At 60.7% G+C, this 24369-nt stretch overlaps 2 protein-coding genes across 2 annotated transcripts in view; both read left to right on the top strand.

Annotated features, from left to right (window-relative positions):
* Positions 1 to 16620, top strand: part of CCDC187 (coiled-coil domain containing 187) — a 53002-nt gene extending 36382 nt beyond the window's left edge. The window contains exons 18-30 of the mRNA XM_066362652.1: positions 213 to 326; positions 1430 to 1551; positions 1673 to 1764; positions 5124 to 5209; positions 5866 to 5993; positions 6991 to 7078; positions 8010 to 8156; positions 8982 to 9145; positions 12223 to 12386; positions 13484 to 13623; positions 13932 to 14044; positions 14520 to 14596; positions 15116 to 16620. Coding sequence (XP_066218749.1) covers positions 213 to 326; positions 1430 to 1551; positions 1673 to 1764; positions 5124 to 5209; positions 5866 to 5993; positions 6991 to 7078; positions 8010 to 8156; positions 8982 to 9145; positions 12223 to 12386; positions 13484 to 13623; positions 13932 to 14044; positions 14520 to 14596; positions 15116 to 16620 — 2940 coding nt within the window. The remainder of the gene's footprint in view (positions 1 to 212; positions 327 to 1429; positions 1552 to 1672; positions 1765 to 5123; positions 5210 to 5865; positions 5994 to 6990; positions 7079 to 8009; positions 8157 to 8981; positions 9146 to 12222; positions 12387 to 13483; positions 13624 to 13931; positions 14045 to 14519; positions 14597 to 15115) is intronic.
* Positions 16621 to 22259: 5639 nt separating this feature from the next.
* Positions 22260 to 24369, top strand: part of QSOX2 (quiescin sulfhydryl oxidase 2) — a 29322-nt gene continuing 27212 nt past the window's right edge. Inside the window, exon 1 of the mRNA XM_066366686.1 lies at positions 22260 to 22643. Within this exon, the coding sequence (XP_066222783.1) occupies positions 22313 to 22643 (331 nt within the window). The 5' untranslated portion in view covers positions 22260 to 22312. The remainder of the gene's footprint in view (positions 22644 to 24369) is intronic.

The raw sequence follows: 24369 nt of genomic DNA, 5'->3' as shown, positions 1-24369 counted from the left end.
GGGAGGGAGGGAGGAAAGCACAGCGATCAGCTGGCCCAGGACACGCCGGACACGCGGGGGCTGGAGGGAGGGGCCCTGCCCGGAGTGGCGTCCTTTGTTGGGGGAACCCTCCTGTTCTCAGGAGTGGCACAACCGGCCCTCTTGCTGGGGAGGGCTGGGGGTGGGTGGCAGGCTGGGAGTGGAGACTCCTGAGGCTGGGGGCCCCCCTGCAGCTGGACCAGCGGGAGCAGGGGCAGGCGCTGGCCCTTCTGCGGCAGCGGGCGGAGCTGGAGGTCTGCGAGACCCAGAAGGCCCTGGATGAGCTGCTCTTCACACGCCGGCCGGAGGTCAGCCTGGCCGCGCCCCTCCCCCTGCCTGCGCCCCTCCCCCTGCCTGCCCCTCTGAGCCTGTGCCCCCCCCCCCCATCCGGTTGATGCAGCTCTCTTACAGAGCGGAGGCCGCCTGCCCCACCAAAGGTCAGGCTGGGGAGGTGGCAGACAGGCTGCTTCCTGAAACGTGGCCCCACCTGTGCCCCGGACAGGAGCGCGATTTAAAGCAGAAATGGGACCCTTTCCCTGCTAGCGTCCCGAGAGCTCCTGCTGAGGGTGACCGTCTGAGCCTCCCACTGCCCGTGTCGTGGGGCCGGTGGGCACCTGAGCCACGGGCTCTCCGCCGGGACTCACCGGCTGACGTGGGCAGAACGCTCACACCCCAGACAGGTCTGCGGGGCAGGAGGGGGACCCGCACCTCGGAGCCTGCACTGCCCAGCCCCTGCGCCCACGCCGGTCAGCCCTATGGGACAGGCAGGGCTGGCTGGTCGGTGGTGGCACAGAGAGTATGCAGTGGGGGAGGGGCGGGCAGGGCGAGGCCCCGGGGGCTGACGTCTGTCGTCGGGCTGGGTGAGAAGAACGCTCTCAGAAGGGACTCTTGTCTGTGTCTTTGGTCTGGGGACTGACTGTTGGTGGGCTGTTCTCATACACAGCACACTTCAGAGAGGCGTTCCCAGGCGAGGAGCCAGACCCGAGGGCGCGTACATGCCTGTGTGCACGTGTCTGTGTGTGCCCGCACACAGGGGCCCTCAGCCCGCACAGGGAGACACGCCTGGCGCGGCTTCCCCTCCTCTCTCCCCCTCTTCCTGCGTCTGGCCTCGCACCTGCTGGGTAACCGCGTGGGTGACAGGCAGGTGCCTTCACGCAGGCGGCCAAGGCTGCCCAACCTCCCCCCCCACACATGGGAGGCTCCAGCCCCGGCCGTGCTCTCTGTCTGCTGGGCACCTGCCACCCCTCCCTGACCCAGCCCTCTCTGGGGAGCAAGGAAGGGGCCACCCCACGTGGACTCTGCCGAGGTTGGATGCTCGTCCGGGTTCTGGTTCCTTCCTGGCACCAGCCTGACCCACGGGCTGTGAGGCTGCCTGTTCACCCTCCAAACGCACACACTCCTCTCCTCACAGAGGCCGAGGGAGACACGGGCAGCCCAGGCCGGGCCGGGCACGCCTTCAGGGCGGCAGGGGCTGCAGGGGCATGGGCACCCAGATCCAAAGACCTCTCGGAGAGCTGTGCCAGCCAGACCAAGGTACGCCCTAGGCTGGGGAGGGCGGTGCCCGCCCAACAGAGAAGCTGAGCTGTTGGGTCTCGGACGGGCCGGGGCGCTGGTGCTGCTGGGGCTGAGTCTCAGCAGCTTTTCCCCCTGGCAGGGCACACCCACACCTGGGCAGAGGTGCTGCTGCCTCCTCCCGGGGCCCCGAAGGAGGACAGGAGAGTCAGGCCAGCCGGCCAGCCTCTGCAGGTGAGCGTGTGTCCTCAAAACCAGACACTCTCCAGGTGCTTGTCCCCGAGCCTGGCAGCAGGCAGAGCGAGTTTCCTGCATGGACCCCGAGGGGGAAACTGAGGCAGGCACACAGTAGAGAGGCCCGGGGAGACAGAGTGACTTGCCTGAGGCCACACAGTAAGGGTGGAACCGGGATTCCAAACAGTGAAGCCTGGGTTAGAGAAAGTTCTCGGTAGCCTGACCAGGCGGTGGCGCAGTGGATAGAGCGTCAGACTGGGATGCCGAGGACCCAGGTTCGAGACCCCGTGGTCGCCAGCTTAATCGCGGGCTCATCTGGTTTGAGCAAAAGCTCACCAGCTTGGACCCAAGGTCGTTGGCTCAAGCAAGGGGTTGCTCGGTCTGCTGAAGGCCCGCGGTCAAGGCACATATGAGAAAGCAATGAACAACTAAGGTGTCACAATGCGCAACAAAAAAACTAATGATTGATGCTTCTCATCTCTCCGTTCCTGTCTGTCTTGTCTCTATCTATTCCTCTCTCTCTGACTCTCTCTCTGTAAAAAAAAAAAAAAAAAAAAAGTTCTCGGTAGCCGCTGGGTGAGACCAGCCCAAAGGCGAAGCCGTTGCCAAGTGAGGCAGAAGAGCATGGTGTTGTCCAGCTGTGTCCACTCTGCTCTGGGACTGAGAGCATCTCAGCTCCTCCCACCCGCTCCCGGCAGACCTCTCAGTTGACCCCCACCACCTTCCCCCAAAGTGCTGGTCACAGCCCTCTTGGGAACAGGGGGACTCACATCTTCCAAACCCACCAATATGTCCTCCTCTGTCCCTCCTCTGTCCCTGACCCCTCTCAAGTGCTGGCCGGTAACTCTCCAGCCCAACCCCCACGCCGGATTGTGTGCGGGCCGGTGAGCGCCCCGTAGTGCAGGCTGCAGGGGCTCGGGGCGGAGCGCCAGCAGCTCTGAGCCCCCGTCTGAGCCGGTGGGGCAGACCTGGCGAGCACCGGCCCAACCCCCACACTGGATTGTGTGCTGGCCGGTGAGCGCCCCGTAGTGCAGGCTGCAGGGGCTCGGGGCGGAGCGCCAACAGCTCCGAGCCCCCATCTGAGCCGGTGGGGCAGACCTGGCGAGCACCCGGCCCAACCACCACGCCGTTTGTTGCTCCTGCTGGCGGTTTCTACTTCAGTTCCACCGGGGTCAAGAGGCCTTTGGGGGCGACCCTACGCGGGACGAGACTTGGGTCCCCCCCAGAATCCGGTCTGTCTTGGTGGAGGTCCCCGGGACTCCTGAAAGGAGGGTGTCTTCTGCTGCTGTTGGGTGGGCCGTTCAAATCTACTTTGTCCTTGTGGGTTTTCCCCATCAGTTATTGAGGGAGGGGGTGCTGGAATGGCCCCCGTCACTGTGGCTGTGTCCATTGATCCCTGCAGTGCTGTTAGCTTTTGCTTCATGTACTTGAAGCTCTAGAATGAGGCCAGGAACGTTGAGGGGGTATCACATGCTCCCGGTGACCAGACCGCCTTTGTCATTATGTCGTTACGGGATAACCCTGTATCCGGGCGACATGCTTGGTTCTGAAGTCTCCGTTGCCTGGCAGGAACCTAGCTCCCCTGACCTTCTTTTAACTAAGCATCAGCGCGGCCCGTTCCTCCCACCCTCCTAACCCACTCGTGCCGCTGTGGTCCTTGCAGGCCGTGTGTTGTCGGACCTTGTCCTGTTGACAATCTCTGCCTTTCAGCTGGTGGCTCGCACGTTCACGTTTAATGTGTTCTGTCGCTGTGTTTTCTTTTTGTGTTAGCAGACCTTTGTCTCCGTCTTCTCTTTCTCTGGCTTCTTTGGGATTAAATGAGTATTCTTTCACGATTCCATTGAATCTGTGTTGTTGGCGTTGCAGCTGTACCTGTCATCTCAGTGGCTGCTGTGGGATTTCTAGTAATATGTCTAATACGTACATTCCCTCATAGTGATATTCTATCACTTCACCTAGAGCAGAAGGCTCTTCCAATAACGTCTGCTTCTCCTTTTGGGGGGACTTTACGCAATTGATTTCATGCCCTTTACTTTAAATAGTTTATAAGTTTCATGACACAATTATTATTTGTTACACTCAATGACCTTTTAAAATTTATACATACAAACACACACACACATGCACATATGTATACACACCTGACTGTGTGCAGAAGTGTTCCATTATCTACTGCCATTTGTTCCTCCATGCGGAGCTGGATTTCCTCCTTGGCGTCATTCTGCCTTGAAGGACCTCCTCGAACACGTCTGGTGGTGCTTGTTCTGCTGGTGACAGTTTCTTTTAGCTTCCACATACTCTGCCCTAAAGACCCAGGAGTCTTGAGGCTTTGCGGCCGGGCTGGCGGAGGCAGACATAATCCCCAGGCTTCAGGTCCCCTGGATGCTTTGCTCCCCAGCACCAGGGTCTCCCCCTGTGCACCCACCCGCCCGTTCTCCACTGAAGGCTCCGGGGGGACCCACCACAGATCTCTGGGGTGTCTCTCAGATCCGTGTGGCTCTCTCCTCTCCGATTCTCCATCCCACAAGTTCTAACTGCCTTGATCTCTCCAGACTCTCAGCCCCACTCCTCTACCTGGGGGGGCTGGGGGGGGGCTGCCAGACTCTGCCTCAGTTTCCCCACTCTCAAGGCAGTCAGCTGTGACGATCAGAGGTCTCTGCTAATTGTGTCTTTTGTTGTTGTTTTTTCTCGGGCATCAGTGTTGCCTGGTATGTCTGGAAAACCATTCTTCCATATATATGAGTGTGTGAACACACGTCTGTGTATCTGCAAACACCTATGTACATTTTTGTTTAGTTGTTTTTCGAAGTTGTTTCTCAGTGGGACACTAAATCCACAATCCAATCCCCTTTACTCTCTCTTGACAGAAGCATAGGTCCTCATAAGACCTTTTTAGAAGTATAGGGTCCGTTTTCCATCACACCCAGCACCGAAGGGCACCCCGCCGTGGTCGGGGGCCAGATAGCTGTCTAAGCCGGGAGTCTGGGCTCTGCTGTCACCGTACCTGCTTGATGCTGGACCTCGAGTGGGTCATTCTCGCTCTCTCTCTCTCTCTCTCTCTCTCGGCCTCAGTCTCCCCTGCTGCAGGAGTGAAGCAACTGAACTGAGTCACCCCCAAATCCCCTCTGACTTGGGTCTGGTCCTTTACACAGTAGCCAGGTGGTTCACACACCAGAAGACTTCCTATCAGGGTGAAGGAGATAGTTGATTCCTTTGGGCTTGGCCTCGTGATCTGGTGTGAAGCTATGTGCATGGGGTGATGTTACATTGCCCCAGACATCCTACCTCAAAGGCCCTCCTACAGAAAAAGCCCCTGGAACCTCTACCTGAATCAACCATGGCCTGCTTTCTGTCCTCAGAGCCCGAGCAGGAAGGGAGGCTGGACCACGCCCCCTCCCAGTCGCCCCTGGCAAGCCTCTATCCTTGGAACAACCTCATCCACCAGGTACAGGGAGACGTCCCCTGGGGGGTGGAGGAGCATGGGAGTGGGGCGTAGGGGAGGTGCTGGCAGCCAGCAGTAGACCCAAATCCTCCCTCAGCTGCCTCTCCTAGAATCTGTACCCAGGGTGTCTCCATGGTGGGTCCTCGTCTGGGGAAGGCCCTCTCCCTGTCATGGGCATCACCCACCCTTCCAATTCACATCAGCCCAAGCCCCTTCCTCCCACCTGGAGGGTAGGTGAGAGCAGGCATCTCAGCGGGCTGCTCTGGGCTGGGCTGGCTCCGGTGCCCAGGTAGCACAACGCAGGGCAGGTGGCCTGGCCTGTCCCAAACCATCTAGGAGGGCACAGAGGCCTGGACTGGATGGATGGGGGCTAGGCATGAGGCCAAGATGACGAGGACCTCGCCCTGTCCTCAGAGGTTCACAGTCCGGGAAGTGGCACGACTTGGGGGATGAGTGGGGTGGGCAGTCCAGGAGGGCTTCCTGGAGCCACTGGCCTCCTCCCCTGGGCTGGGCGGCCGGGAGCCCGCCCACTCCCATCCAGAGAGAGCAGCCTGGAAGCTAGACAGTGGTGACGCAGTCCGGTTGGTGACGCCGCCTCAGTGCAGCCCACGTGGCTCATGAGCGTCTAGCCCGGAGCTTTCGGCCGCTTCACGTTCCAGATGCTGGAGCACAGCTTGCGGGAGGAAGCACTGCATGTGCAGCACCAGTCCGCACTGCTGCGCCTGCGCGAGAAAGCGCTGGAGGAGAAGATACGCTCGGAGCTGGCCTGGCTGGAGCATCAGAGAGGGTGAGCGCAAGGCGGCAGCGCCAGCCCCGCCCCCAAGTTCATGGCTCCGCCCCCACACCTGGCCCCGCCCCCAGTACTCTGGCTCCGCCCCCAGAACCCTGGCTTCACCCAGGCCCTGACAGCCATAGTGGAACAAGCTAATAATTTATGATCCCAGTAAAGGCAGGTGTGTGCAAAAGTCAGATGAGGCACTAAAATAACAAAAAGTAAATACATAAATACTTAAAACCACCCGTAGTCACACCCCTCCAAGATCATCTCCGCCTATTTCCCAGTCTGCCTTGTCAGGTCCCTGGGAGGAGGGGCGCAGGGGGCGGGGAGGGGAGATCCAAGTGAGGCTATTTAAACAGCATTCGCAATCCACTGCAGACTATAACCCGAGTGTTCACGTAAAAGGCAGGAGCACCCGTCCGTGTCCCTGCATAACGGCCACAATGAACAGGGTGCCCAGCGCAGAGGGACCCACCGATGCTTTAATCAGGTCCCACGGCTGGACCTTCCGACTAAAATACTCATCTATCTAAGACTTAATTTCCGTGAAGTAAACTCGTGGAGGAGGAAGTGCTATGTCCCTGAGACACAGCTTGGCAGCTTCTCAACAAGGCCACGCTGGCCTCCAGAAAAGTTCATCCAACTCAGGTCCACACAGGCAGTTTATGAGTGTGCCAGGCTGTGGGTGTTCTAGTCCACACCCACTCCCCCTTCCTCAAAGGACCCTGTGACTAGGCTCGGGCTCCAGCGTGGGAGGTACCACCCTCCCTTCCTCTCTCAGGCCCAAAAGGGGTCGTGAAGGGGGTGAAAAGAGTGGCAGCCTTAGCTGGGGGCACCAGGCCCCCCGCAAGGGCTCCCCCAGCTCATGGCCGCCTCTTCCTGGTGCCCAGCAGCTGGAGGGGGAACCCCAGGTTCACCTGGCTGGTCAGGACTGGTCGTGCCCGGTTTTTCACATCCACTTGCCAGACTTGAGGTTGTCCATCTTGCTACCCCCATAACCCCCCAGGTATCTGGGCAGCAAGGGGGACAGTGTGGCACTGATGGCCTTGCCAGAGATGCAGCAGCAGGCTCTCAGCAACCTTGAGCAGGAGCAGGTAAGCCAGCTGGGCGGGGGCACTGGGCAGGGGGTGAATACCGAGGTGGTCATGTGACCTCAGCTCGGGGATTTCTGAATTCCGGAGCCCAGTCTGGACTGGGGAGGAGGGGTGGCAGGTATGGGGCATTCCTGGTGGGTGGGTGGGGGGGGTGACAGGAGGAGGCCCAGACAGAAAAATGCAAGTGACATTATCTGCAGGCCATGGCTTGACCAGTGAACCATAAAGAGGGTTTGGGAGGGAGCCCAGTTATCACAGGGCAGTGAGGGTGGCCCACGGAACAGGCCTTGCCTGAGAACTTGCCATGGTCCCCCCGCCCCTGAGAGTGGGCCCTGGCTAGAGGGCCTGGAACTGACCAGTGGCAGGGACTGCCCCCTCCAAACCTGGAGTCAGGGAGACAGGGAAGTAGAGGCTAGGGTCAGGGTTCCTGACCTCTGGGGCCTGGGACTGCCACCTCCCAGGGCAGGTGTGCAGAGACCTGAACATGGGCAAGGTGGCTTTGCTGAGGGGTGTGCTGTCATAGACACAGCAGGGAACAGAGGACGATGGGAACAGTTGAACAAAGGGCTGAGTTCTAGAGGTGGGGACAGTACCCAGAACCCGGAGACGGAGAGCTGTGTGGGAAGGGCCGAGGCACAGCTTAGCTGGCCCCGTCCCTACTTTAGGGGGGCCCCAGGGACAGGCACTCCACCTTCCCTCCTGCTTCCTGCTGGAGCTTCCTGTTGGCCAAACCCAAGGGGAGCCACAGTACACAGGGTCTCCTGGCCAAACAGGATGAGAAGGACAGGGGCATCTGGAGGGGCAAAGGAGGCCCCAGCGAGTGCCAGAGCCAGGCTGCCCCTGCAGCCTCGTTCACCAGTGGGTTTCTCTTCCGCGTGCGCTTCGTACCGGGTGGGGTTACAGCTGACGTGTCTTCCTTTGCCCGGTCCAGAGGGAAATCCGATACCTGCGGAACAGTCACCTGTTCTGGCACCGAGAGAGGACACTGCTCCTGCAGTACCACCGGGACGTCCTCTCCGTGCAGAGGTCCATGGCCCGCCTGCAGCGGGAGCTCCAGGCCGCCACCCGGCAGCCTCAGGTGGGCGCTCTCTCTCACCTGGGCGGGAGGCTCTGGCCGTGGCCTGGAGAGGCTGGTCGCCAGGCCGCTTCATGGAAATGGGCAAGTCCCTTGTAAAAAACATGCAGGAGGAAAGGACCCCCGGGGAGAAGAAGGGGTGCAGATGGAGGGCGGGTGGGGAAGCCGCCTGCTGGGGGGGCGGGGCCAAGCGGTCTCCTGGGCAGGGCCGCCCTAGCGTGAGCGGGAGGAGGGGGAGGAGCCAGACTCCCAGCGGTAGGGGGCGGGGCGGGGCGGGGGCGGGGCCCCGCGGCAGCGAGAAGCACGTGGCTAGGGCTCTTTGGAGGGGACGACCCCTCGGAGGACCCTGGGCCCCAGGGCATCCGTGCTCCAGTGCCCCGTCTCTACCTGCCGTCTCATGAGGGAGGTTGTGAACGTGGGGCGGGTGGAGCGGCTGTTCCCAGCCTGGGCTTGCTCTGTAAACTGGGAATGCTGCCGGTCTCAATGAACTGGGCTCCATGAAGCACCTGGTGTAGGTTAGCGGGCACACGGCGGGATGACCGCCAGGCAGACCTGCTGCCTGCTCCGGGCCAGCCTGCCAGAGGGGGCACCCAGGGCTGCCTGATTCCTGACGCAGATGCAGGTGCGGGCCCTGCCGTTCCCTGGTTCTTGCCTGGTGTCTGCACCTGTTAGGGGGCTGTTAGCACTGGGGTGCAGGGCTCCCGTGAGATCCGGCCCCCCTGTATCAGCCAGGTGCCCACTTGTGGGAGCACGCTGTCCACCCCCTTTCTGCAGAGGAGATGAACCAGGGGTGACCGTGCCGGCTCACCCTCTGCTGTTGATTCACAGAGTTCTGGCCAGGAGGTCAAGGCCGCCTGGGAGAGGGGCTCTGAGACACGCCAGCAGCCAGGGGGCCCTGCACTGGGCTTTTCACGCCCCCTGACCCCACAGAGGACTGGCAGCCCCACCAGCCACCACCCCTGGAGAAACCCTGAGAGGACACAAGTCCCGCTGTGAGTTGTCGTGGACGGCCCTGGTTCTCGCCAGGACAGTCTTTTCTGTGCTGGCAGCCACTGCACCACCGGGCCTGCCTCGGGCAGAGGGACGTCAGGAGCCCTGCGGGGACCCTGCTCTGGCTGGCTGGCCTTGTGGGGGTGTGGGCAGAGGCCAGAGCTGTCCTGGCCTTGTGGAAGCTGCCTACACATTCCCAGCTGTGCTGCCAACAGGGGGTGGGCCCCGGGGTTCCCCCGTCTGTTCAGTGGAGACCGGGCAGCCACCGTCCTGGGCTGTGGTAGGGTCACTGGCCTGACTCAAGGGCAGCAGCCAGCACGCGTGGCCACCAGCTGCTGGGTGGCCTCCTCTGAGGCCGGCGTGGGGCTGTGTTCTGTGGACCGTGCTGCCTTGGCCTTCTCTCAAAGGCCTGGCCACGTGGCCACTGACCTCGGTTTGCAGCAAAAGGGCCTCTCTGGTGGCTGACAAGGGGGCCCAGCCCAGGCTGAGTCACCTCCGGGGATGGCGGGGGTGTTTGATGACCAGTGCCACCTGCCCCAGAGCGTTACTGTGGGAGGCAGCTGAGCTGCTGTTGCCATCCAGAGCTTCCCGATGTCCTGGCGCTGGGAACATCCCCTTCCCTTCCACGTGAATTAAAGTGGCCCTGGACAGAAGGACCTTTCTCCTCTGAGCTTCGTCCCTCAGGGCTGGCCGCCCGCCAGACTGTAATCACAGCACTCGCCAGAGGCAGCAAAGCTGGAGCTGGGGGAGTGGGAGGTGTAAGGAAGCAGGAGGTGGCCTCCACCCCAAGAAGGAACTAACCCCCCCCCAGGAGTGGCCTTCGCAGGGACCCTGCCTGCCTGCGGGGCACTGTCGCTGTCCTGTGGCCTTCTTCCGGCATGCGGGGGCCATGTTCATGCCTCCCCCAGGAAGGGCAGGGGTCATCACACTCAGCCTCCCTCCGGGAGCGCTTTCCAAATAAATCTCGCACGCCTGACCTATAACTCACATCGCTATCGACTGCCCGGTCTTTGAAAGGCCTCAGGCTGACTCGACCCCCTCTTGGCAGCCAAGAGCTTGCTTGTAAGGCTGGGCGGGCAGGCCGACCTGGACGCCAGCTCAGGGGTCAGCTGTGTGGGGGTGGGGGCTGTTGCCATGCTGGGGGGTGGTCTTTGCTGTCTCACCACCCCAGCCACGTGTCTGCAAAATTAGAAAACAAAGAGGCTGTGAAGCACAGGGGAGACTTCTGGTCTTTAGACACTCCCCCCCCCCCCCCGAGAAAGACTGAATGTTGCTGGCGGTCACGGCGCACAGACAAACAGGGGTCCCTCGCTTTCCTGCTCGTTCAAGTGCAGCCCCGGTGGAGCTCCAGCGATTCAGGGCCTGAGCACATCTGTGAACCCGTGCCCGGGGCAGCCTGGTGGAGCTCCAGCGGGCCAGGGCCTGGGCACATCTGTGAACCCGTGCCCGGGGCAGCCCGGTGGAGCTCCAGCGGGCCAGGGCCTGGGCACATCTGTGAACCCGTGCCCGGGGCAGCCCGGTGGAGCTCCAGCGGGCCAGGGCCTGGGCACATCTGTGAACCCGTGCCCGGGGCAGCCTGGTGGAGCTCCAGCGGGCCAGGGCCTGGGCACATCTGTGAACCCGTGCCCGGGGCAGCCCGGGGCAGCCTGGTGGAGCTCCAGCGGGCCAGGGCCTGGGCACATCTGTGAACTCGTGCCCGGGGCAGCCTGGTGGAGCTCCAGCGGGCCAGGGCCTGGGCACATCTGTGAACCCGTGCCCGTGGTGGACTCTACGCTCAGCTCCCAGGGTGCTGTGGCTGCTGGCCTGGGACCCCCTTTGCAGGCAGGGTGTGAGGGGCCACTAGAGGGGTGTGGGAGCAGAGTCTTCCCTTCTGCTTTGTTCAGGCTGGTTCTGCCCCATGGCAGCTTCAAGGAGTGGGGGGCGGGTGAGGGGCTCTGGCACAGCCCCCTGCTCTGTCCTCAACTCAGACACTCGGGGAGGGGAGTAGATGGGCGTCTGCATCTGGGACACACAGGTGCCCACTCAGTCCTGCTCCCGAGGAGTCAGAACTCCAGCCCCTGAGTCTCCTCCTCCCAAGGCTGTGAGGGGGGAGCACGGACTCCACCCCCTGACCACGCCCCTGACAGGAGTGTGAGTTCTGGGGAGAGGCTCAGAGCCACCCTGGGGGAGCAGCCAGCTAGGCTCAGTTGTAGCAAGTGCCTGGGGAGACAGGGAATGGAAGTTACACCAACCTGCAGGTGGAGAGTGGTGGAATGTTCTAGAGCAGCGGTCCCCAACCCCCGGGCCGCGGACCGGTACCGGTCCGTGGGCCATTTGGTACCGGTCCACAGAGAAAGAATAAATAACTTACATTATTTCTGTTTTATTTATATTTAAGTCTGAACGATGTTTTATTTTTTAAAAATGACCAGATTCCCTCTGTTACCTCCGTCTAAGACTCACTCTTGACGTGATACATTTATCTGTCCCACCCTAAAGGCCGGTCCATGAAAATATTTTCTGACATTAAACCGTCCCGTGGCCCAAGAAAGGTTGGGGACCACTGTTCTAGAGCCTGTCTGCAGGCATTGCCCTTAAACCCAGAAGGCGTCAGGACACCAGCCACCTCCTTGAACCTAGGAGGGGGCTGCTCCTTGCTGCACATCAGTGTGCCCAGAGCATGGTGGGGGGTCAGGGTGTGTGGTGTCCAGGCCTCCGACCCGCCATGCCTCCTAGAGGCCCAGTGGTCAGTCTACATGCTTAAGTCTTGATGGGACACGTGCTCTGCCCCGCTCTGTGCTGGGGGACAGACGGACATCTCCCTCCCACCATACTCCAGCACTGTACCCCATACTTTGTCACCCCCCAGCAATGGTGGCCCCATTTGGTGACAATGGGGCCTATTTGGGAGTCACTGGGCAGGGAGAGGCCAGGACCTGTCTTTTTTTGCCTGTGCGCTGACCACTTGGCAACCGACCACAGCTGTCCCCTGGATGTGATACAGGTTCCACTTGTATAGAACAAGTTGTGGCCTGGGCTGGACACCCTGGGCGAGCGTGGCCCGGATGGGCAGTCACCATCCCTCTGCCCTGCCTTACAGCCTGGTCGCCGAGCAGCAGGACGGGATATCCCCCAGGGCAACTCCAGCGGCAGAGGACCATCTGCGGCCTCTGAGGCCAGCTTGGGGAGAGGAGACCTCCACGGCCGATGGCCACCATGACTCCCGGAGGGAGCTGCTGGGGAGTGACAGCCCTGTAGGCCAAGGTAACCGGGCAAGGCATTGTAACAAGAGGACGGCTGGCCACTGTGACTGGACGCCGGCTGCCCTCTGCTCAGGACACTGGGCCTGAAGAGGCTGCCTTGGGTGATGCCCGTCATGGTCGTCCGGAGCCCAGGGTTCCCCTGAGTGACCTATGATGCCTCGGCCTCTAGCAAGGGCCATGGGCAAAAGGGTGGTGGTGTTCCAGCTGCCAGAGTCTCCACAAAACCAGGCTTTAGCCAGATCATTCCGTTCTGGGGCTGGTGGCCTGGGGCCCGTCATCGTAGACCCCCAGGCCCGGGTCCCCACACCCGCCAGGCCCGGGTCCCCACACCCGCCAGGCCCGTCATCGTAGACCCCCAGGCCCGGGTCCCCACACCCGCCAGGCCCGGGTCCCCACACCCGCCAGGCCCGTCATCGTAGACCCCCAGGCCCGGGTCCCCACACCCACCAGGCCCGGGTCCCCACACCCCCAGGCCCAGGTCCCCACACCCGCCAGGCCCGGGCTGGAAGGAAGGTCTAAGGCAGGGGTCCCCAAACTTTTTACACAGGGGGCCAGTTCACTGTCCCTCAGACCATTGGAGGGCTGCCAAATACAGTGGTCCTCTCACTGACCACCAATGAAAGAGGTGCCCCTTCCAGAAGTGCAGTGGGGGCTGGATAAATGGCCTCAGGGGGCCGCATTGTGGCCCGCGGGCCGTAGTTTGGGGACGCCTGGTAAGGAGACAATGGTCAATAGATGTGAGTCCCTGGGGCTTCTAGGCAAAACCCTGCTGCAGCCCCCCCTTGTCCCCACTTTGTCCCCCCTCTGCCGATTGATCCTCCAGCTTGTCTGTGGTGACCTTGACATGGCCAAAGCCTGCCCTCGCCCTGCCTCCTTCTGGAAGCTTTCCTGCGACTGCTATCAGTAACTCTCCCCACAGCCGCACTTTTAGGAGCGGAGAGCCATGTTCTTTTGGGTCCTCCCCCCGAGCACAAGGAAGCGCCGCGGCTCTTTGGAATTGTCCGGTGGTTTTCACACAGCTTCAGAAGCCCTGGACACCGTGTCCTCTGTTGTCTGTGGTCTGTGCCCGTCAGCACCGGTGGTCCCTTTGCCTCACAGGAGACTCCCAGACCAATGCCAGCCCCTTGTCGGCAGAGGGGGGGATGCGGACTCTGACTGACAGCCGTGCAGAGAGCGTCCAGGGCCGGAGCCGGCACTCCCAGGGCGGAGGGGGACCCTGCAGCCCCTGGGAAGCCAGCGTGAGTGGGGGCCTGGCCTTGCTCTGTTGGCCCTGCTGTGTGGCTTCGGGTGGGGTGACCTCGTGCATCTGATGAGGGTGCTGACAGGACAGGGCATGCGGTCCGTCTGTTGGTCGGGTCATTGGCGTCCACTGGGCGGAGGCGTGTCTGGGGCGTGGCGGGCTCCAGCGCCCTCTGTGGGGGGACGGTCTTTGTTCCTTACCGCGGTCACCAGAGCACAGGGACTTTCTCCAGAGTTAAGTAACAGGGACAGATGCCGGCAGAGGTGGCCACATCCTGAACGGGGCGTCTCTACAACTTGTTTTCAGCAGGTGTTTGAAGGCAGCCCGAGTCAAGTGGGGGCCGAATTGGGACTGGATTTTGCCAGCAGCCCTGTGGGGGAGACCCCCAACACGGAAAGCCAGTGGTCAGAGGAGCAAAGGTATGGGGCTTTGTAAGGGTCGCTGCATGGGCCTGTGGGACCCTCAGGCAGGGGGTGGGACCTGGGGCAGGGAGATGGTTAGGCCCATTGCTCCCTGAACTCTTGCTGGGGGGACTCTCACTCTGTCCGGGTGCCCTGTGCACTGGCCTGGCCTGCTCTGTACCTTCAGGCCACTACAACCCCTCCTGAATGTGAAACAAAGATGTCACTCGGTGAATCAGCCCCGGAGCCAGTGGGGGAGGGGTCAGCAGGAAGGGCACCTCCCGTGCCCCTGAGCCTCTCGTGTGGCGCCCGCCAGCTCCCTGACGCAGTGGGGGCCGAGGCCAGAGCCCCCTAAAGACGAGGCCCCTCGCACACCTCCACACCTCCCATTGGGGCAGTTGAAGGCCCCCTACAGAGACCCTGAGCCGGAGGAGGCTGGGAGAACGAGGTCACTCCCGGGGGCACGCCGGACTGGCCCACCATGTGTTTGCAGGACAGTCACCTGTTGGCAGGAGGACCTCTACGACCCCTCCTCCTGGCGGGAGGATACCCAGCTGACCACATGTCCAGGTGATGCTCTACCGCACCCCCCACTGGGGCCCCCGCCTTGCACCAAGACCATCAGTGCCCATGGAAGGGTCATCCAAGGTCACTTCTAAATCACAGCTAGCCTCTCCCACAGCCAGGCTGGGGGGGGGGGACCGCCCACTCCGCCTCACATCACGGAGTCCCAGTCGGCAGGCGAGAGGCTGCAGGTAGACTCCCTGTCTGGAACATCCACGTCTCAAATGGAGACAGAACGAGGCCAAGAGGCCACTCTGTCCTTGCAGCCACATGTCCCTGAGACGCAGAAATGTCTGCGCAGATGCGACTCACTTCGTTGTGGGGGTGGGTGGGGCTCAGCTCACCCCCGGGGATCGCAGGGTCCACACGCGGATGCTGTGGACATTTCTCCTGCCTCTGTCTGGGTTTTCCGGTTCTGGGGCCGTGGGGTGTGAGCTTCTGCTGTTCCCAGTGCTAGGGGGACATCACAGGGACAACAGAGCGTGAGACCGGCGGTGACATCCCCACACTCTCCTCTCTCTGTAGGTCCTGCAGCAGCTGAGGAGGCGACACCCACCCTTCCCCAGCTCGCCGCCCCCTTGGCCCGGGGCTCCCCATCCGAGTCAGCCCCCGGAACCTTCTCGGGGTCCTCAGTGGGGTCCCGTGCCCCCTCTTCTCTCAGCGGCCCGTCCTGCTCCTCTCTCCAGGAGTTCCAGAAAGTGTCCGCCTTTCTGGTCCAGCTTTCCGAGAGCTCCATCTCCCTGTCGGAGGGGGAGGCTGGGGACACTCCGGACGCAGACCTGGGCTGCTGGTCCGGGGCATCCTCCGCTCGAGACTGCAGGGGGCTGTGCCAAGGCGGACGGCAGGAGACCGGGGAGAGGTCGGCGGGCAGCGGGGCCAGTCCCCTGCACGGCTCCTCCTCCGGGTCAGGAGCCGGGCTCGAGTCAGAACCGGGCCTCCTGCAGGCGGGCTGGCCAGCGCCTCTCCCCGACGGCCCCTCACCCAGGTGGGGGTCAGAGCTGTCAGAGGCGTCCAGTGAGGTCTGGGACGAGGACAGCCTCCTGGAGCCTGGTGTGGGGGCCCAGCCGGCCACAGGGCACTCCTCGCCAGCTGAAGGCCCTTCCGCCCTGGAAAACAGAGGGGTGCCCTGCCCAGCACATCTCTCCCTGGGCCCTTACGGGGGACAGGAAGTTTCTGGACCCAGTGGGAGCCTGCCCAGTGGATCGGACGCGGGCCAGGCCAGCGGGACGTCCCCTGAGGCTGTCTGTGTGGCATTCCCGTCCGGGGCCTCTTCGTGCTGTGACTTAGACCTGTCACTTTCCTTCCCTTTGGGGTCCTCAGTTCCCAAAGGGGTGGGTTTCAGCGAAGGAGGAGAGACCAGGCCTCCGCGGGCCTCAGCTGGCTGCCCAGAGGGGCCCAGGAGTGCTGACCCGAGCCCCCCCACCAACAGGAAGCCCACGCGGGCCCCTCCTGGAGTTCCCCCCATCCCGGAGGGAGCCCGGCCCTCCCTGGGCAGTGGTGTCCTTCCTGAGATCCTGTCCCCGGTGGATGAGGTGCTGTCCTATGGCAGCGCTGACCTCCGGTCCTCCACACACAGGGACGCCCACCCCCCTCCTCCCCCTCCCACGCCCCCAGCAGACAGGAGGGCCACCCCCAGCCCCCACTCAGAGGGCTTCCCCTCCCCACCTGAGGAAGCCATGTCTCCTGGGGGCTCCTCGGGCCCCCCAGGGGAGGACGCCTCCGTCGATATCTGCGAGTCGCCCTCCTTGTCTGAAGAGGGGACACCTGAGGCACTGTCCCTGGGGCCCCGGGAGTCCAGCTTCTGCCTGGGGGCAGGTGGACCAGATGGAAGCCCCGGGGACCAGTTGGGTGAACCCAGTTCTGTTGGGGGGAAGGAGAGTGGGAGGGACCCGTGGTCTGAACCAGGTGGCCGCTGTGCTGGTACAGACGGGGCAGGGGTGGTGGACCTCGTCTCCACGCAGCTCACCAGACAGATCCTGTGCGACACGCTTGCTGTGCTCTCAGAGCGGACCCCCTCGGGCAGCCACTGACGGAAGAGCAGGCAGGTGCCAGCGTGTCCCCCGGCCTCACACAGCAGCCGCTGGGCAGTCTTGGGGAAGACGAAACTTCTGAGAAAAATGCTAACGGCCTACGGCACGGCTTCCCTCCCCATGCAACCAGAGTGCTCCCTCCAGTGAGGGCCCTTTGAGCATGTGCTCCGGAGAGTTCCCTGTCATTCATCTGTATCTGTTGCTGTTCATCTACCTATCATCCATCATCTGTCATTTATCCCAACTATCAGCCATCTATCAGTTATCTATTATCCTTCCTTCCTTCCTTCCTTCCTTCCTTCCTTCCTTCTTCCTTCCTTTCATCCACCCATCCATCCATCCATCCATCCACCACCCATCCATTCTCCCTCCCTCCCTCCTTTCCTTTCCCTCCCTTCCTCCTTTCCTTTCCCTCCCTCCCTCCCTCCCTCCCTCCCTTCCCTTCTTCCCTCCCTCCCTCTCTCCCTCCCTTCTTTCCTTTCCCTCCCTCTTCCCTTCCTTTTTTCTTTCCTTCCTTCCTTCTTCCTTCCTTTCATCCACCCATCCATCCATCCATCCACCACCCATCCATTCTCCCTCCCTCCCTCCCTCCTTTCCTTTCCCTCCCTCCCTTTCCTTCTTCCCTCCCTCCCTCTCTCCCTCCCTCCTTTCCTTTCCCTCCCTTCTTCCTTTCCTTTCCCTCCCTCCCTCCCTCCCTCCCTCCCTCCCTTCTCTTCTTCCCTCCCTCCCTCTCTCCCTCCCTTCTTTCCTTTCCCTCCCTCTTCCCTTCCTTTTTTCTTTCCTTCCTTCCTTCTTCCTTCCTTTCATCCACCCATCCATCCATCCATCCACCACCCATCCATTCTCCCTCCCTCCCTCCCTCCCTCCCTCCTTTCCTTTCCCTCCCTCTCTCCCTTTCCTTCTTCCCTCCCTCCCTCTCTCCCTCCCTTCTTTCCTTTCCCTCCCTCTTCTCTTCCTTTTTTCTTTCCCTCCCTCTTCCCTTCCTTTTTTCTTTCCTTCCTTTCTTCTTCCTTCTTTTCATCCATCCATCCATCTATCCACCATCCATCCATTCTCCCTCCCTCCCTCCCTCCCTCTCTCCCTCCCTCCTTCCCTCCCTCCTTTCCTCCCTTCCTTCCTTCCTTCCTTCCTTCCTTCCTTCCTTCCTTCCTTCCTTCCTTCCTTCTTCCTTCCATCCATCCTTTCCCACTTCCCTTCTTGACCTGGAAAACTCCCTGCTCGATGGGGAGTCCTGAGTTCAGTGAGCAGCATGGTGGCCTTAGGAACGTCCGGTCCTGATGCTGATTCCTCCAGGACTTGACTTCTCCCGTCCAGGGCCCCGGACTTCCACGGCTTGTACAGTGGAAGAGGTCTGCAAAGCCGGCCTGGCAAAGCCCTGAGATGCCACCTGTGCCCTCTACCCTGCAGCTCTGCTGAGGAGTCCCTGAGACCCCTTCCCCAGGCCCCAGCCCCCAGCCTCTGGGACGGCCGCTCCGGCCCAGGCTGACCTTTGTTCCATGCCCACAAACTGGGAATGGAGGCACCAGCTAAGACAACTGTGTTGGTGTCACTGGGCGCCTCCTTGGAGCACAGGAGGGGTTTGGATCCCATGGGGAAATGTGTTGGTTCTGTGCACGGAGCTTCAAACCAAATTCTGAGCTACAGTTATATTATTTTATTTTATTTTTTATTATTATTGATTTCCTTCTCGTTTTCTGGACAAATTAGTCTGTAATTCTTTATTTATTTATTTTCTATTTATGGCTGACCCTTTTGGATTTACGAGGCCATGTGAGAGAGGAAGTACGTATTTTACACACGCACATGTGGCACGGCAATAAAGCTCCCCCACGGAGACCCTGCAGATCTGCCTCCGGTTCTGTGGTCCCCCACCCCGTCGCTGTGGGGTGGGCGCAGGACATTGTGGCCGAGCTGTGTAGCTGGAACCAGGACCCTTTGACAGGACCTTGCCTGGGCGCCTGGCAGGCTGTTGTGTCGCGGGAGTCATCTCTCTGGCCCGTGGCTCCGTGCCTTTGAAGGAAGGCTGGTCGAGGGGGGGACAAATGAGAGTCCCGGCCCCCTCCCTGGAAAGCGCGGTCCAAGGGAAAAGGGCTGCAGAATGACTGGCTAGGGAACTGCGTCCACCGAGGTGGCGGCGGACATCTTTAATCCCGGCCCACGTGACACGCGCTGGCCCGAGGGCTCGGGCGTTCAGACAGATTGACCCGGCAAGACTCCAATATCAGGATTACTCCTTCTAGGTCTCCCTGGGCTCCTCTTGGCTCCCATCCCCAGTAACCTCTCGGGCCCATAAATCTTGATACCTGCCTCCGGAGAAGTCATTATCTTTCATAGAAAATGATTATTTCTCAGTTAAACCCCACATTTAATTTTCCTGTGATCTGTCTCTTTCAGCTTCCCCTGCTTAACGGTCCCTCCTGCATAAAATGCCCGTGAACGGGGCGGGGCGCGCCTTCAGCGCCTGGAATCCCAGATCATCAGACCGGTTTTAGGAGACCCTTTCATTTCTTACTCCGTGCGGCCAATGTAACAGCCACTCTCATAAAACACAGATGAAGGCCAAGAGGGCCGCTCCCGGAGGAGTGGAGCCACGCACTCTCGGGGTCCGTTTAGTGGATGCCTTCCCACACTCTCGGGGTCCGTTTAGTGGGTGCCTTCCCACGCTCTCGGGGTCCGTTTAGTGGGTGCCTTCCCACGCTCTCGGGGTCCATTTAGTGGGTGCCTTCCCACGCTCTCGGGGTCCGTTTAGTGGGTGCCTTCCCACGCTCTCGGGGTCCGTTTAGTGGGTGCCTTCCCACGCTCTCGGGGTCCGTTTAGTGGGTGCCTTCCCACGCTCTCAGGGTCTGTTTAGTGGGTGCCTTCCCACGCTCTCGGGGTCCGTTTAGTGGGTGCCTTCCCACACTCTCAGGGTCCGTTTAGTGGGTGCCTTCCCACACTCTTGGGGTCTGTTTAGTGGGGCCTTCCCATGCCCAGGGGGTCTGGCTTCCTGAGTGTGTCAGCCTCCCTCCCCGACGGAGCTGGGTGGCTCCGCTGGGCCAGGTTCACCTGCAGCTGGGGACAAGGCTTTCTGGTGAGTGCCCAGGTCCAGGCACTCAGTCCCGTTCCGCACTGGCTCCTGGTCAGCATCGAGGTCCTGGAAGAATGCCTGCAAGTCCTACCTCTGTCCCCATGGTCGTTTGTCCTGTCTGCCCCCTCCCCCACACTATGCCATCAAATACCAAACTGCTTCTTGGCGTTTGTCTCCAACCAGCCTGTCCTGTGCCCCAAGCAAAGGCCTCTCCCTAATGCCCTGTGAATATAGCTGGGAACAGGCTCGTAGTGTTTGCAAAAACCTGACTGCAGGCTTGGGGGCAGGACAAGATCTCTCTCTCTCTCTCTCTCATACACACATATACCTGGCCCTGCTCCTGGGCTCGCTGCATGTGGGGACCCCAACCAGCCCAATTTACCCGCTGAGTTCCAGATTCACATAGCCACCCGTGGCCTGACACCTCCCTCAGCAATCCAAAACACTCTTGTTCACCACTTTCACCCCGAAGAGTCTTCTCTCCCCCCTCTCCCCCGCCATCTTTCATCCCAGCCAAGAGCAACTGGCCAAAACTCTGCGGGCGGGTGGGACCCCTTTGTCTCACACTCTGGATTTGATCCACTGCACATTCTACCCTCAAAATGTCCCCGATGGCTGACCCTCTCCTCACCAGCGCCACCGTCCACCTCTCGCCTGAGTGCCACCACCTCTTGGAGGGCTGCAATGGCCCTCATGGTTCTCCTGCTACCCTTCCGGCTCTTCTATCTGGCGGCCAGAACCACATCCAGGCTCAAAATCCACCTGTGGGCACCATCGCCTTCCCAGCCAAGGCCTCAGTCTGCAGCCAAGGTGAAGAGGTCCGGTATGGTCTTGCCCTCAGCTGCTTTTCCAGTTCCCCCTGTTTCCCCCTAGCTCGCTCTGCCCCCAGCCACGTTGACCTCCTTGCTACTCTTGAACACGTCTACTTCGGGGCCTTTGCACGTACAGTTCCTCTGTGAGGACTGTTCACCCCTTTTCTCACCTTCTCTACCCAAATCACCTTCTCTGACAGACGTCCCACCTCTTATGTACAAAAGCCCCCCCCCCCCCGCCTGCTTTACTGGTTTTTTTTTTGTTTTTTTTTCTGAAGCTGGAATCTGGGAGAGACAGTCAGACAGACTCCCGCATGCGCCTGACCGGGATCCACCCGGCACGCCCCCCAGGGGCAACGCTCTGCCCACCAGGGGGCGATGCTCTGCCCCTCCGGGGTGTTGCTCTGTTGCAACCAGAGCCACTCTAGCGCCTGGGGCAGAGACCAAGGAGCCATCCCCAGCGCCCGGGCCATCTTTGCTCCAATGGAGCCTCGGCTGCGGGAGGGGAAGAGAGAGACGGAGAGGAAGGAGAGGTGGAGGGGTGGAGAAGCAGATGGGTGCTTCTCCTGTGTGCCCTGGCCAGGAATCGAACCCGGGACTTCTGCACGCCAGGCCGACGCTCTACCACTGAGCCAACCGGCCAGGGCCTTTACTGCTTTTTATAGCACTCATCTCCATCCCTGTCTCCTAGAATGCTGACCCAGGGCTTCTGCTTTGCCTCCAGGGCTCCGCAGAAAGCAGACACCCAGTAAATAAACATTAGTGAAGAAAAGGCCTGATAGCAAATGAGAAGAGATGGGACCTGGGGGAGAGGGTGCAGATGAACCCTGTTCAGAGCAGAGAGATGATGGCATCGGTTATAAGTGTAGGTTAAGTTCAAGTCGTATCATTTACTTGAGTAAAAATCACTCAAAGATCGATGTGGTCTGGGACATAAAAATTTGAACTTCAGACCAGTGGAAGACGCCTGCGGAATTCCTATCGGCTCGGTGACCCGCTCGCTCCCTTTTCTGTGTGGGTCAGTGAAGAGATCATCTAGATAAGCACAGCAGTTAGGAGTGGTCCTTTCAAAGCCAGGTCTCCCACGATGAATTAAACAAAAGTCCCATGAAGCTTATTTCCTAGGTTGGCAGAGAAATCAGGATCTGAGTCGCATGGCTGTTCCAACTCCATTTTCTAAGAAGTTAGAATCTGACATGAAAATGTCGAGTCAGGGTGGCCGGCCCCCAGGTAGGGCTGGCTGCCAGATAAAACACGGGCGTCCCATTACACGGGAATGTCGGTATCACAGCGCATCGTTTTTCAGTCTAAGTATATCCCGTTCAATTTGCATATCAGGTGTGGGACATCCTTAGACTGAAAAACGATGCGCTGTGTATCTGACATGCGCATAACCGGGCGTCTTGAATTTTCATTGACTGAGTCTGAAGACTGTCTCCATCCCAGGTTGAAGGATACGGGGGGCTCCCGCGGAGGAGGACTCGGCAGTGGGGGCGGGGCCTGGAGAGGCGCGTGGGAGGCGGGGCCGAGGACCAAAGGCGGGGCCTGATTCGTCTAGGCTTGGTCGGGGGCGTGACCCGGCAATCGGGGGCGGGGAGAGAAAAGGCCCGGCGCACGGGAGGGACGGGGGGCGGAGCCTAAAGGGGCGCCTAGGGGCGGGCCGTCCGGTTGGGGGCGGAGCTATAGGCGTGGTCTGAAGCTCGGAGACGGGGCTGGAGGCGGGGCCTGACGTTCGGAGCGGAGCCGGGAGCGCGCGGCGCAGGGGACGGCGGTTGCCAGGGTGAAAGGTCAGGCGCGCCGCGGCACTCCCAACATGGCGGCGGCCGGGGCGGTGCTGGCGGCGCACCGCCCGGGAGCCCCGGCGGGGACGGCGGCCGGAACCCGGCGCTCGGCCTCGGTGCGGCCCCCAGGGCTGCCCCCGTGGATCGTGCTGCTGGCGGTGGCGGCGGCGGGGCCGGGCGCGGGCGCCGCGGCGCGGCTGTACCGCGCGGGCGAGGACGCCGTGTGGGTGCTGGACAGCGGCAGCGTGCGCGGGGCCACGGCCAACAGCTCGGCCGCGTGGCTCGTGCAGTTCTATTCCTCGTGGTGCGGCCACTGCATCGGCTACGCGCCCACCTGGCGGGCCCTGGCCGCGGACGTGCGAGGTGAGGCGCGCCCCTGCGCGGGACCCCCGACGCCGGCCCGGCCCGGCCTGGCCGCCGCCACCCGGGGGATTCGCCCCTCGGGCTCGGGGCCGCCTCCCAGGCCCCTGTCCCCTGTCCTGCGGAGTCCTCGGCCACCGCTGGCCTGGGAGTGCCCCGGGCCCTCCAGGTGACCCCTGTGGGGTCCTTCCTGGGAGGCTGCTGTCTCCAGTCCCCCCACCCACCCTCGCCCTCGCTGCACACCGGGGACAGGGTGGCCCTCCCAACGTCTCCCAGCTCTCCAGACACCGAGGTTGAGCCCCGAAAAGTTCCCTTGGCCCTCCCTTCCTCCTCCCCGGTCCTTATTTATCCTGTTTCCTGACTCACACCCCGTCCTCAGGAATTAATTCCCTTTTCGGCGCCTGGACTCCCTATTCTTGGAGAATCCGCGTTTCTAATCCCAAGACGCTTCCCCTTGAAATCCTCTTCATCCTCTTCTGGTTTGGGGAGCTGACTACACAGTGGATGGAGACTCAAAGGGAGCCCACCCACCCCTCTCGCCCCCGACTTTTACATTCAGACACCCTGGAGACGTCTCTCTGGAAGCTGGAAAAAAAAAAAAAGACCTTTCCAAGCGTTTCATGGGGCGGTTCCTCGTTCGTGGACGGGCAGCCTTTGGTCACTCTTGTCACCTACCCAGCCAGTGGCAATGTTCCCACACCTTGTTGTTGTTGGGCACGGTCATTATGCTGCAAATTGTTAGTCTTGAAGTTGCTTGCCGGCTTGTTCCGAGTGGCAGAGGGTGGTGGCGGGGGCGGTGCAGCCTCCTTCTTTGGAGCTGGCGGGGCTTTGGGCTGGAACGGAAATCGCTCTCGAGTAGGAGCGGGTCCCCCAGCAAGACTGAGGTTTGGCCGGGCTCTGGCTGGGGTAGGGAACTAACCTCTAATTATGTGTTTCAGTGGACAAGAGAGTAACAAATTGCTGGGCTTCCTTACTACTTTTGTTTGTAAGTCTTATATCCAACCCTGTAGTCTATTTTTCTCACGTCTGAGCTGATTCACAAAGAAACTGGAGAGGCGTCTAACTAGGGGGTTTTTGTGAGTAATTGTAAATTCTTATCTTTGAGGTGCATTCTCCCTTTAATGCAGGGCGTCCAGGGTCTTTCATTCTAAGGGGTTTGTTCTCCGATCTAATGTCGTTAGATCGAAGTTTTGCACTGGTCACAACTGAGGCCAGAGACTTAAGAAGTGGACAGAGAACTTCTTAGTAGGTTTTTTTCCTAAGCCTTATGATTTGAGAACCAACAAATGCTGTAATACGAGGGAGAACATTTTGGTTCTCATTTGTCATTCGGTGACAGACATATCAATTAAAATGCAGGAAGTTCCTGTAAGACATCTGTCACTTTTTCTTGCACATTTTGATTGTTTTCTGTTTAGTTTCTGAAGCACAGAAATCATAAACGATGATTAAAATATTACTAACTGGTAGTTGAACCAGTATAGGAGGAGTCTTGAAAATGGTCCCTGGAACTTAGACGTTTCCTCTGAAACCGAAACGTCAAACTCATACCGAGTGGTGTGATGAGAGTGTCACTATTAGCTAAATAAGGTGACCTCAAAAGAGTTGGACTTTGTCCAGGTCCAGGCCGGAAAAACGAGGTCTGAGACTAGAGGCGGATCCGGCTGAAAGTGAAAGACAGCTGCCGTGGCCCCAAAGACAAGGGGGGGGGTTCTGGGGGACCTAGGCG

The sequence above is a fragment of the Saccopteryx leptura genome, chromosome 2 (assembly GCF_036850995.1).
Source record: "Saccopteryx leptura isolate mSacLep1 chromosome 2, mSacLep1_pri_phased_curated, whole genome shotgun sequence".
NCBI lineage: Eukaryota > Metazoa > Chordata > Mammalia > Chiroptera > Emballonuridae > Saccopteryx > Saccopteryx leptura.
Note: the sequence above shows the minus strand (reverse complement) of the source record. Positions and strands in the feature narration are given on the sequence as shown.